Below are 13,335 nucleotides of genomic sequence, written 5' to 3' on the forward strand. Positions count from 1 at the left end.
AAAAGGACCACTGTGTGGAAATCCAAGGATGACTGCAGAGGGTTAGGGCAAAGAAGGAGATTTAGCTGCACAATTGTCTCAAATTAATTATTATCAAGAGTACTACAATGAATCTGACTTTTTTCCCCCTAAACTTTAGGCTTAATTCTACCACCAGCATACATAATCTTTAGAAGCCCTGAAAAGGCAGATGTCACACAGACACAACAGGGTATTCAAAACCTCACTTCATTTCTTACATTTTTTGTGATTGAAAAGGAGGCTTTTCATCCTCACACTGTAACCATGCAGCACAAATAAAATGGGCAAAACTTGATTCTTCAGTAGTGTTCCCAATCAGAAAAGAACAGAAAACTTGAAAAAAAATGACTGAAGATTAATTTGAAGTAGATTGTTTGGGATCTCTTTGTTTTCCTAATGTTCTTCCTTGTAAAGAGAGTTTATCAAATATTCCTTTTTTTAGACATGACATCAGACCTCTCTCTATTCAGCTTTGGAGAAGTTATTCCAATTTCTACAAACAGGAAACACCAATCAATCTTTCATGCAGTTTTGGGAGGTGTTTTTTTGAGTAGTAGGATTTATTTTCTGGTTTTTTTTAGAAGAGCTGGCAGAAGGTGTGAGTCATGTTTAAGATTAAACAATTTAGTTTTTTTCCTCATCTATGCTCTTTTTCTTTTCCACAGTGGCAACAGCGTTTAACCTCAGTGTGTGATAATCCTCCATGTGGCATGAACAGGCATATGCTCATTTCTAACATTTCAGACAAATATAGAGCACCTAAGTCCTAGCAGCTTCCTAAACCCCTTGGAGATCCAAGCTACTATTTTCCATGCTTCAGCTAGGGTTATACTAGTGTATGTTGGGTCTACATAGCCAGCCTTATGAGATGGAGGTGAAAGAGGTGCATGGGAATGATATTTATTGTTGATACATATATTGTTGGAAAAGTACTGAGAAGCCTAAAAGTTACAGTAAAAGGACAGGAGTTTGGGGGAAGGAGCTTAATGAAGACAGTTTTATTTTCCTTTATGTCATACCAGTTTTTCAACTGGTACAAATTAATTTGACACTATTCAAATCAATAAACAATGTATCAATTAACAACATTTGAGAATTTGGCTGGTTATGATTGTTGTAAACGAGCCCATGAAATAAATCAGGTGTTCTGATCTCATTCTTTCCCTCCATCCTGTCCCAGTATCTGCAGAGCTATGTGTACAACTACTTTACCTGTACTTTACATAGTCCAGCTCTAGTGTAAAAGCAATGACTTAAATGGCTCCAGAGGAAAAAAAAAAAACAACAAACCAACAAATAAATACAGGGGCTTTGAACATCCAAGAACTGACAGCAGAAGCCAGGTGTGCATGTGGATCTTATTTTGTGTAGGATGGGATAACAGGTCTCTTGAGCTGCAGAATAAACTGTGATTGCCAGGTTCTGTGCAGAGAATGAGGCACTGTGATTGTTCTCAGTGTTTCCTGTGCAGGGCGGTCTTTTCCAAATGAAAAAGAAGCTAGCAAAAAATGAGTGTAAAAAAACAATCAAAAAGAAAAAAGGGAGGGAGAAAGAGCTAAAGAAAAGGAGGTTAGGGGAGGAAGAGGAAGAGGAAATTGCACTGTCCATCAGATAAAGTATTCCCGTTTGCACTCGCTCACTGTGTTTTGCAAGTCAATGTCAGCTTTAAAGGAGCTCTCAAGGTTTTCTGGGTATTCCTTCTCCTTTTTCTGGCTATTTCGATGTGCTTGTTTGTGTTGATAGAGGAATCTGCTCATGATGGCAATAATGCAAAATATGATGAATATCACAACTGCTATTACACCTGTAACAGGGTAAAAAAGGAAGGATAGAAAGAGTGAAAAATAAAGCAAAAGGCTCAGTTACCTCAAAAATGCATCACCAATGCACAGCAGCTGATTGTTATGATAGATCAGTTCATCTCAGTCCACACACAACCATTCACCTTTATCAAATTCTCCCTGGTAGTTTTTATTTCTATTTTGTCTCCTTAAGAGCACTTAAAATAAAGCATGTATTGATATAATTTACCCAATTTCTGTAAAGTTATGCTTCCACTGGAAATAAAGTTAGCTCAGTGTGTTTGCTTTTAGCCAGATCTGTATGCTCATATAAATTCCTTCTCTGTCATATTTTCTTCTCTGTTATCTCTGGGAATCTTGCATGAGCCTTGTACACTTTGGTTTATAGCTTCTAGATATTATCAAAGGCAGCTCACTACTGGGCATGCCATAAAATAAACAGAGATAAATTGTCTTCTAGGCTGTTATAGGAAAATTAAAACCATACAGGAAATTATGAGGACAATGTTCCCCAGTATATAAATACTTCCATATAACCTGGTGAGTTCCACTACACCACCAGATTACGAAGAGAGAGCTCAGGAAATATGAGATATGTGGATACTCTGCAAAGTATTCACCAGGGTGGTATGAAAAAAAAATTCTACTTAGCTGGGTCTTAGAATACAGACTCACATGGAATTAGAGAACACCTGGAACCTCTGGAGATCATCTTGTCCAGATCCCCTGCTCAAGCAGGCAGAGTTTAGTTATATTTTAGAAGACTCAGGTTCCTGATGATCCATGTGTGGCCTCAGTAATCCATAATGCAATTACATACCTAGATAGCTTGACACAGATACATGCTAATAAACAGAGCAGATACCAGACCTGCATCAGATTACCAAAAAAACTCTTGGACTAGATTTCATGGAGCCCAGACTTAAAGGCTCCTAGATTTTTGCCTCGACAAAATTATTTTTTTACTGTAGTCTTTAAAAATGAAGTTACCTCCAATCACAGCTGAATCACTTCTGACTGCATTGGTGAGAGGTTCTCTTTCATCTGTCTTCCCAAAAGGATCTGCAGTTGGTAAAACAAAAGAGAAGTTATTTTCTGTATCAACTGTTCATTTTCTCTGTGGCTGAGACACAAGTGTCCTCTTACTCTCATGAATTCTAATCTGTTTTCAAAAGATGTGATCTGGGGGATTGGAGAACTGAACAAGAAGTTTCTGAAAAATAAAGTGAGTTTGGAGAACAATTTTCTTCTACAGCTTCAGGAACAAATTCTATTAAGAGTATATTTAAAAGGAAACAGAAAGTTTCCCACTAACAGCTGAAAGTGTTGTTTCAGTTCATCGGAGGAATCAGAGAGACTTTTCAACTGAACAGCCTGTTGGGAGCTCTTCTCAGTCAGAGATGTATTACTATCTTTTTTGTTGTTATCTAAGAAATGATATCAGAAAGAAGCCAAAACAAAGGGATGCTAGGCAGATTTAGACCTGACCTATGCTTGCAGATGAGATATAAAACTTGAATTCAATCCCATGAAGAGAAGCAGTCTCTGCTTGGGACAGCTTCTTGGAAGGGATGATTTTATCTCTGTTACAGGAATGCAGGGGTCACATTGGATCCAAAACAGAAAGGGATCAGAAATCAATTCATATTAAACACTCCTTGATGTTTGAGCTCTCTTATATTCTGTCTCTAAATGACAGTTGTAGAAACACTGAAACAGGATGTCAACTACTTGACTCAAATTCAGATCCAAATCTGAGAGGTCAAGGTCTTCCTGATGTCAGTGGATTATAGCAGTGGACTTACTTTATAGTCCAGCATTTTTCAGAGGATGCCATGTTTTCTACTGCTAGCTGAATCCAGCTTTTTGGCACCTTCACATTTTTCTTTTCAGCTTTCCTTTCAAGGGATTCATATCTGTGTGTCTCTCCTTTGCAAGCCTCCAGGCTATGACACAGAAAATGTGCATAGGGAGAGAGTCAGGGATCACTGTCTCTGCTATGTGTTATGTAATGCTCTGCCAAACTCATCTTTCTGATGCAAGAGGTGGAAGCCTCACTGAGAAATTCAGTGTTGCAAGGTTTATTGTAATTGAACATCCTCACCTTAGTAACAGACTCAGCCCCATTTTGGCATGGCATTGCTGAAGAGAATGTTTTTTACTGAATGAACAATTCCATGTCTGTGCATGAAGACACTCTGAATAATAATGATGGTGGGTTCAGACTGTTTAAGTCCTGAAAGGGGACACTTTTTCCTTATTATCTATGTCACTGATACCAGCCCCAAAGAGGTGCAAAGACATGAGCCAAAAGAGGTTTTGATGTTGAGGATGAAGACTTTACATCCTCCCTGGGCCTCATGCCACTCTTCTCACCAGGTCTGTATCCTGTGGGATTCTTCCAAGCAGGTCCATGAGAGGGTCAAAGGTTGCAGTCATGAATTTCTGCTGTTTTTCCTTCTTCTGAGGATCCTCAACTTCACCATCTCATAGTTGCTACAGCCAAGGCTGTCCTGGCATATCCCAGCCAGTCAGAGCTTGTTTGGAAACACCAGGTCCAGCACAATTAGCACACTGAGAGGCAGCTTCACTGTTTCAGGTGCCTTTCAGAACCAAATGTTTTCTGTGTAGTTCCAGAATTATGAAAGTATTTGACATTTTTACTTTAAATGCTTGAAGACCTGCTCTCAGCTGAAGAGGACAGGCAGCTCAAGACTCCAGCATTCACACACCAGCATTCTGAATCTCCTCTGTAATTTTTACAGCATTTTAGCATTAAGAAAAAGGTCCATTAACTCTATACTATCAATGTGGAGTTCAAAATAACAAAATCTTTACATGTGCCACAGCGAGGAAGAAGGTGATCTGCTGATCTTTGTTAAAACCACAGTAAGTCACCTCTCATTTTGTGTTTTCTAATCAGAAAAAGTGTGTTCAGATAACTGTGTGAATGGATTATATTCCATATCTGTCTGTGAGGAAACATTTTTGAACACAAGTGTTTCTTTCTGAAGGAAACAGCTTCAATTGTTTTCAAGTTACAAATATAGAAAGCTTTTTTCACATACTTACAGAGTTTTCCTAGTGGGCTTTTTTGTTGTATCTGCACATTAGACTACTGATGCAGACACGTACAGCCTCCTTTGAAGTTCTATTTTTCTTCTCAGACATTCAATAATGAGAAATTGGGAAGTGATGAATTGAGATATGAGCACTAAATTTGAAAGTTAATCCTTGACTCTGTTTTCTTTTTATTTCTTAAAATTCGTCCTTTCCATGTAGAAATGTAATGCTCAAGTACATCTATAGAAATTATAATTTGTTACAAATTGGAAATTTTTTGAAACAAGAATCAGCCGCCCATTGCTTTTACTTTAGAATATAAAGACATGAAGAGCTCACTTGTTCTAAAGATCTTATTCAGGCTTTAATCAAATCCAGTGTGAATAGTGAGACCGGAATGTGAGATAATTCATCACATTGAGAGGAAATCATATTTTAGAGCACAGACTGACAAGACAGGCATGAGTTTTTATAATAATTCTACATTTCTGATGCAACAGTGCTTAACCTTAACAATAGACTGCTACTGATTGTATGCTTTAAATATTTAAGTTCAAATGCTACACTCTGCTCTGTGTTCTGCCCTAAGTTCTGAGCCTCAGGTTTTACAGCTTTCTAAACTCCTTAGAAAAATTAGATCATTGAGGTGACAGATCACAGGGCAAAGAGTTCATATTTTCAGTGTCACAGCCCATTCAGGACTCACAAGACACATTTGTCTGTGCATCAGAGCAGACACCTCAGACAGCTGGAGGCAGTGAGAAGGAAGTGGGGGGCTGGGGAGGAGCACAGGCACACTGGCAGCCACTCTCCAGAGTAATCAGCAGCCTTTTTCCCCATGCAGAATGCTAATAGCATCATTTGTTTTCTGCTGAATATCTTAGGCAGAAGCTGCAGGAAATGGGGATTTGATACAAGAACAACTGTGAAAGGAATTGTATTATGATCTAAACCAGTCTTATCAGTTATCAAAAAGGAGAAAGTAGCTTTATAGGTCAAGGGGCAAAAAACAGCCTTTAATTTGTACCCTTTTCTGGTCATTAAGAATTCTGCCACATCCACTGGTGACTAAAGCAGAAACTTGATTGTCCCTGTTCATGGTGACAACACTTTCAGCTGCTCTCAGTTTCCTTCTCTGCATACAAATTCAGATATGCAAAATACATCAGATTCCCAGAGGACAGCTTCAGGATTGCAAAAGATACACAAACAATTGGGATCATCTTGCTGGTACTGCTCAAGTAGTGCTACCTCACTTTAGTCAAAGAGAATGAAGTACAAGAATCCAGTAAAGTTGCACATGTCAAGGGGTTTGTACAAGAGTTTTTTTCTCATTTCTGTTAGGGTGAACAAATTTGAGTTGCTTTTTGCATGACTTCTATTGCTTTATCACCACTGGGATACAGAATCTGTGTAACATTTATGTTCTTCTTTGAGATCTCCTTTGAGAACCACAGGAACTATCTGGAGTGGACGGGAATCACAAATCAGGCGTACAACCAAACTTTCAAAGCTTTTCCACTACAGCTTTGGGACTTTGTTTGTTCTAGGCAGGCATGTTTAGGCTTATCAGGAACTTTGTCTGCAAACATTGTTTCAGAACAATGACTTTTAAGGGAGCCTTGACTAGTCCTGATGCCCATCCTCAACACTCCCGATTCGGAGGGAAAGGGCAACTTCCAGTTCCACTATCACACCGTCACAATTGTGCTACAGCAGGAAGGAAGGAAATCTCTCTCTGCAGTGCCCTTTAAGCCCCCCATTCCCCTCCCAGCAGGACACACCTGATGAGGAATATATTGTGGTGGCTGTGTTCACGTCAGCTCCGGCCATGGAGGCGCAGCTGGACTGTGCCAAGGAGCCTCTGACGGTGACGGGAGCGATGCTGGGGTGGCGCAGGGCAGCCTTCAGAGGGGCAATGTGGTTGTACTGGACAGAGGACAGGCAGCCAGTGAAGCCATAGGCATTTGCCTTGGAGACTTCAGGGTCCAGGGACGAACTGTCTGCAGGACAACAGGAAAACACTCTGGCAACTGACGGGTTCAGGAAGGCATTAAGAAAATTAATCCTATTTTGCCTTACCCACCCCTTTAATAGTTATTATCCAATTTCAACTGTTCAGGTTCTCCTTCAACACTTACCCTTTGCCTGACCCATGAGGTTCCCAAAGTCCTTTCTCTATGATTCTACTTACCTTGAATTGTCTTGCACATAAAAGCCTGCACTGCACATTTTTCCTCATCCATTTTCTCTACTAATGGACAACATCTACCACATCATATGTACTAACCATGACAATAACAATAACAACAGAAACAACAACAACAATAATATAATAATACTAGCAATAGTAAGTAAAAAGCAACACTAAATACCATAGAATTATGGGGCTGATACTCTTCAATTTTTTTTTTTTTTTTTTTTTTTAATCTCCTAACAGCATCAGTTGCACATACATGGACCATACCTTCAAGGCATTCCACTCCACTCTTGGGTGAAATACCCTGCTCTCTATTTTGTCATAAAATGCTTTATGTGGCCTGTAACTGAATGGCTTGCTACCTCAGCTTCCCATTCTTCTTCAAGAGTTTATTATTCAATTTTTCAATTTCATTTATTATTCAATTCAACAGAAGCACCTATTCATGTGCTACTACTTTTTTACTATCAGAATTCCTAGGAATCTTCCTAGTTATGAGTCAGGCTTTCAATCTACTAGCACCATTTCACTAATAAAATAAAGAATAAAACTATACCTCTTCTTATCTAAATCAAAACTAAAACAAATATCTCTGTGTTATTTTCCAACCTGTAGATAAAATAGCTCAAATAACTTATCTGTTGGTATGTGTTCAGTTAAATTTCACAAAGAGAAAGTAAATCAAAGGCAAAATTTTTTTATATAATCATAGAATGGTTTGGCTTGGAAGTGACATTAAAGATCAACTCATTCCAACCCTGTGCCATGGACAGGGACATCTCTTACTAGACCTGGTTGCTCAGGGCCCCATCCAAGCTGGCCTTGAACACTTCCAGGGATGAGAATCCATAACATCTTTGGGCAGCTTGTTCCAATATTCTAACTCCACAGTAAAAAATTTAGTTCCAAAAGTTTTAATATCAAAGTTTTGGGAAAGTCAGGGAAGGACAGTGAAGCCATTTTCTATTTTCTCCAAACTCACACTATTTACTTTCCAGAAATTGAAATTCATGCTCCTCAGAGGTCTCAAACATGATGCTCTCTATATCTAGGTCAATCAAACAAGAAAAAAGCCTACAAATGCACACAGATACAGTATCAAAACTTATTCAAAGTCTTAAAAATACCTGCTAACAGAAAATAAAACAACAACCTTCTAGCATCTAGAAAGCTTTGGGAATACTTCCAATGACATTGGGAAATAAGCATTCTTTAGCTTTTCAAGTTTATTTTCAAATTTTGAAAAAATAAGGTGCTAAATTTGAAAACAAGGTAAAATTTTTTCATTATTATTAAAATACAATGGTTTTACAAGTGGTCAGGATTTAGGGGAAAAAAAGCCTTCTCTCAAAGCTGACATTGCTATATTAATTATATAAATGTTTTCATATAAGAAAATTCAGAGATATCTCAAAGCCAGCCCAAATCACACATTATTTTTGTGTTCAAGATCTGTGACTGTTATACCATGCACCCAGAGGAATTACCTGAGAAAGATTTCTAACTATATTTGAGAATCTTTGTGGCAGTGTAACACAGAAGAGTGTGGCTGTTTCTCAGTAAAGCAGGGCTCAGTATCAGCTTGCTCTCCCACGAGCCTTACAGGAGAAATGCTCAGTTTGCAGAGCTGTCAGGGGCACAGCCTCTGAGCTGCAAGATGGGAAGGGAAGCAGCCAGGCTTTGCCACTGGAAAACCTGCAATCTTGCACAAGTTCACATTTGCCCTTCTGAAGGGATGTAGGAATTGACTGTATTCTGATTTTTAATGAGATTTTGGCTGAAATGTTATAAAACAAAGAATTTCTTCCAAGTTCCTGCAAGAAAGTTTATATATACTAAAAGAATAATTTACAGTATTTGCCATCTTTGTTGAATTTATAAAACCCTTTGTAAACATTCTTCCACTCAGCCTTTATTGTTTTCTTAGCTCTGACACAAAAGGTGAATTTGCTGCTATCTTTTATAACCAGGCAATCTCAGTTGCTCGGTTCTACCCCAATGTGCACAAAGTAAAGCATAAGAAATAATGTGTTCCTCTGTCATGGTACAATAGTTTGAAAAGTCTAAGATTCAGTACTTTTGCAGGCATTTTTAAAAGTTACATCAAGGGCCAACTCCATGAGCCTTTTGTCAAAGTAAACTTTGCATGAATGAGAACTCAGAGACTTGAAAGAACAAACCAAAAACAACCTCTGAGTCCTCTGGTAAAAATGCCACTTGCACAGATCCAGTTTGCTTTACAATACAGCTTCGGGTGTGTGCACACAGCTTTAGGTCTGTCAGAAAGGAGGGCTGTCATTGTTGTCAACAACAAACTGCACAACTTGGTTGTGAATGACTTGTGCTGACCTCTGAATTCTTGAGAGGATAATGTAAATCTGTGATTATGGCATGATTAGCTCTATGAAAGCCTTATTAAAGGACACTCTGTCTTTTGAAGGTTTTGCATCACAATAAAATGTTTTTTCAAAAGGTGTTTTTACTATATGACCCAATGCTGAGTGAGAAAGGCAACTCAGTGAAGTTCTATGGTTTGTGCTGCAGCCAAGGTCATAAGAAACTCCAGTGGCCTCCCTCTGACCTGGCAATGCTGGGAATCTTTCCATGCATTTCACTGGTCTGGAAAATCACACTGAATTGCTGCTGATGGCTTAGTTTGATCTTATGACATTTTAGCATTTCATTTCTGTTCCCAGCATTGGAGAATGAGTTATTTTGGCTAATTTCTCCACAGAGAATAAGAAGGCAATCTTTTTCAGCTTTTAATAATTAAACTGCTCATTCTCCACAAATTAAGTTTACCCTACGTTTAGGAAGTAATTTTTAAGCTTTATCTGCTGAGTTGTGCATAAGTTGGCCTGGCTTCTTGTTGGGTCCTGTGGTTGATCCCTGGAAGCTGTCTGCAATGTCACAGCTCAGCAAGCTTTATGTTGGTTTTCCATGTATTTCCAATGGCTTTCCATGATAGTGAGGATTAAGACTAACATGTGGTTGTATTTTTAAAACTTTATGGATTGTATCAACATAATTTATGTTTTCTATTCAGAAAATCAGCCATCCTGTTCCCCTGCTGTTTCATTATACACCTTTGCTACATACAACACACTTGTTTTAAGATTTTAGATAAAGCAATTTTAAGTCTTCATATCTCAGTAATGGGAAAATAATTTGCATCATGAATAGAATTCCACGAGAGTTCTCTAGGACCAAGCATCAATCTTCTCAGTAATGAAACAGCAAATTGACATAGTAAATGATAGCAAGTAGGACACGTAACTGGAATCAAAGAGAAATCAAAAGTGTTGTTTTTGTGCAGGGAGAGTGGGTAAAGTACTCTCTCTCTAAAGGTATCACTGTGTAAAACAGGACCATAAACATTATTCAATATTTTTGTTGCTTCTTTATAAACCTAATTTTCATGTCACTCAGAAATTTAAACCTCATTTTGCCAAGATTACTTCTTGGACATTGTCACCACATTTGAACCCATGACCTTGAGGTAAAAGACTCTTGTAGTCTCCACACACTGCCCCTGTCTCAGAAGAGCTGACTACATGGCACTGTGCAGGTACCTTGAAAAATGTGCTGCTGTGTCCATCAACAATCTCAGTAAACACTGCTGACATTAATCATTCCGTGAGAAAGGGCAGAAAGTGTATCTTGGGTTAGCCTGGAACCCAAAAATATAATTTTGGAATAATCTAATTTCCTTGTGTGAGTCTGCCACAAAGACAATGGAGTGAAAACCACAAAACTTTTTCCTGGTTATAACAACTGAGGTGAACCAGTTCAACTCCTGCTTAATTAAATAATGAATTTGAACAGGGGACAGACTTCAGATATTCAATGCCCCTCCCAAGCACTTGTGGGAATGCAAGGAACAGCAAGAGCAAAGTAAAGGCTCTTCTCATGAGGCTCCCCAGGAATGAACAGAATGCCCAAATGACCACAATGAGCCTGGATTTGTTTTGTTGCCATTGAACATTTTGTGCCAAGTGTAACATTTAAGGATTTTTATTTCATTAGGCTTTGCAAAGATAATTTAAGGAATGCATTTACTACGTTTTCTCAGACAGTTTATCATTGAAAATTAGGCATTTGGAGTTGCAATGGGAAATTTGTTACATGCCATATTTGACATTTGAATGCCAATCTGTCACAACACAACCAGTCCTATGTGATTCTTCATTCTTCTATAAAAAGAAGAAAATATGCAAGAAGATGGAGAGATGATGCACAAAAGAAGCAGACAGGTAAAATCAACTCAAGCAGCAAGAATTCAGTCTAAAAATAAAATTTCTGGGTAGAAGCAGATGACCTTGGTCTCCTATTTAGACAGCATTGTCATCAAGACAACAGGTATTTAAGCATGGTGTTATGATATTGTATAAATTATATTGCTGGGGGGAAAACTGGAATAGATCTGGCCTATTTTCAACCAAGACTTTATGGCATTATTAGCTGAGACCATGGATTGCTTGGACTGTCTGGGTAGCCAAACTTTGCTTATTTTAGGTACTTTCCATCTTGGTCCCAGAAGCCTCCCCTCTTTTATCTTATGTAGTAATTTCCATTTTCCTTCAATGTTTTACTAAGCTACTAGGAGGAAAACCAATGACTTTTAAAGGCACCCTAAAATTCACCTAAGAGATCTTTGTTGACAATATGGTCTAAGAAACAGGCATTTAGGGTAGGAAGAGTCTGAAGTAAAGAAATGAGCTTTGAAGTGACTAGAAGAGTCCAGCCAATATCTCTTGCAGATATTCTTCTATTGTTTAAACTGTAAAATGTGATCTGGTGAGCTTAAAAACAGGAATATATCTTTCCATTAAAAGAAAAATAAAAAATGGACTTAGGCATTTTTCATAGAAACTCCCTAAAAAGAGGTACTTCTTTAAGGTAGCTTTTGCATTTCAGAGTGAATGACAATTTACCCCTTGTGATTTAATTATCCCATTATCATCTATCCCTATATAATGTTCTTGAGTGAACAGCTCTGTAATCTCTTCAGTGTACAGATTCCATTTTCTCCTCATGAACTTTTAATAAGAAAGGCTATTGTAAAAAGCATAAGAATTGTACTGCACCTACATAATAATTTTAATAAAGTTAATTTCCAGGTAAACTTTCTTTTAGGTACATTTTATATCAAAGCTAAACGACTCAGTAGAAACTTGAGTGTGCTTTAGCTCAGGCCTTTAGAGATAAAACATATCATGTTCCTGTGCTAGAATAGACAATAATTTATGTCACCAGTGTGGGAAGGTCTGTTAATTGATCACTCTGAAGACACAAATAAATTAGCTCAATACCAATACGTTCTAAAGAAATATTTGCAACCTTTTTCTTCAAAATTTTCTTGAATCCTTCCAGTGCTACCCTTTTACCCTGCTGTCCTTACACAGCTACTGTATTAAATTGCTCAGATGCAAATACATAATGAAATTCACTTCTCTGCATCGAAGATTATTTTTCCCAGGGACAATAATGGTGAAGAATTTAGACATGCTGGGACAGAGTACAAAGTTTTAAAGGATTTATTAAAATAAACCCACAAACAAATAAATTATATTTTCTACTGGGAGAGCAGCTTTTTGTAGACAGCACCTGAACTCATGCAAATGTGTCTCTGAGATCAGAGAATTACAAAATAATTTGAAAGACACCTCTGAAGGTCATGCAGTTCAATCCCTTGTTCAAAGCAGAGCCATCCTCACAGCTAGGTCAGAATGTTCGTGTGGTTAAATACAGCAGTATGATCTCTGCAAGGAGCACTTAAAGTAAATGAACTGGGACTCTGGCTAAGATTTCACTGAGGCTTTGCCATAAACTGTATGACCCACTTGGGGCCTGAATCCAGTGCTCACTAAAATCCATGGAAAACTCCCATTGATACTGATGAGCTTTGGATAGGTCCTTTTGTGTCCTGACTCTATATTTGTGAAGTAAAAATGACAACAAACTACAGGATAATAATATTTTTCTATTGCTGCTTGGTACAGCGAGGATGAATTCAACAGACGTCTGCTGGCTACTTGAATGATGCTTCCTTTTACTCCCTTGTCTTCAAAGCCACACTTATATTTAGATTGATCTTTCCAAGGCAGCTATATGGTCCCATTACTGTGTATCTGAAGAGCTCACAGCCTTTAATGCTTTTATCCTCCCAGCACCCCTCTGATGCAGGGCTGTTCTATTATCTATGCTTTACTGATAGAGAAGGGAGATAGTAAAGCTCAGACTGGTTCC

General features: G+C 38.1%; 1 protein-coding gene across 1 annotated transcript in view; it reads right to left on the reverse strand.

Annotated features, from left to right (window-relative positions):
* Positions 1-567: 567 nt before the first annotated feature.
* Positions 568-13,335, reverse strand: part of CNTNAP5 (contactin associated protein family member 5) — a 264,255-nt gene continuing 251,487 nt past the window's right edge. The window contains exons 22-24 of the mRNA XM_079310955.1: positions 6,671-6,889; positions 2,814-2,885; positions 568-1,825 (exon numbers count right to left, since the gene is read on the reverse strand). Coding sequence (XP_079167081.1) covers positions 1,629-1,825; positions 2,814-2,885; positions 6,671-6,889 — 488 coding nt within the window. The 3' untranslated portion in view covers positions 568-1,628. The remainder of the gene's footprint in view (positions 1,826-2,813; positions 2,886-6,670; positions 6,890-13,335) is intronic.

The sequence above is a fragment of the Erithacus rubecula genome (assembly GCF_903797595.1).
Source record: "Erithacus rubecula genome assembly, chromosome: 8".
Taxonomy (NCBI): domain Eukaryota; kingdom Metazoa; phylum Chordata; class Aves; order Passeriformes; family Muscicapidae; genus Erithacus; species Erithacus rubecula.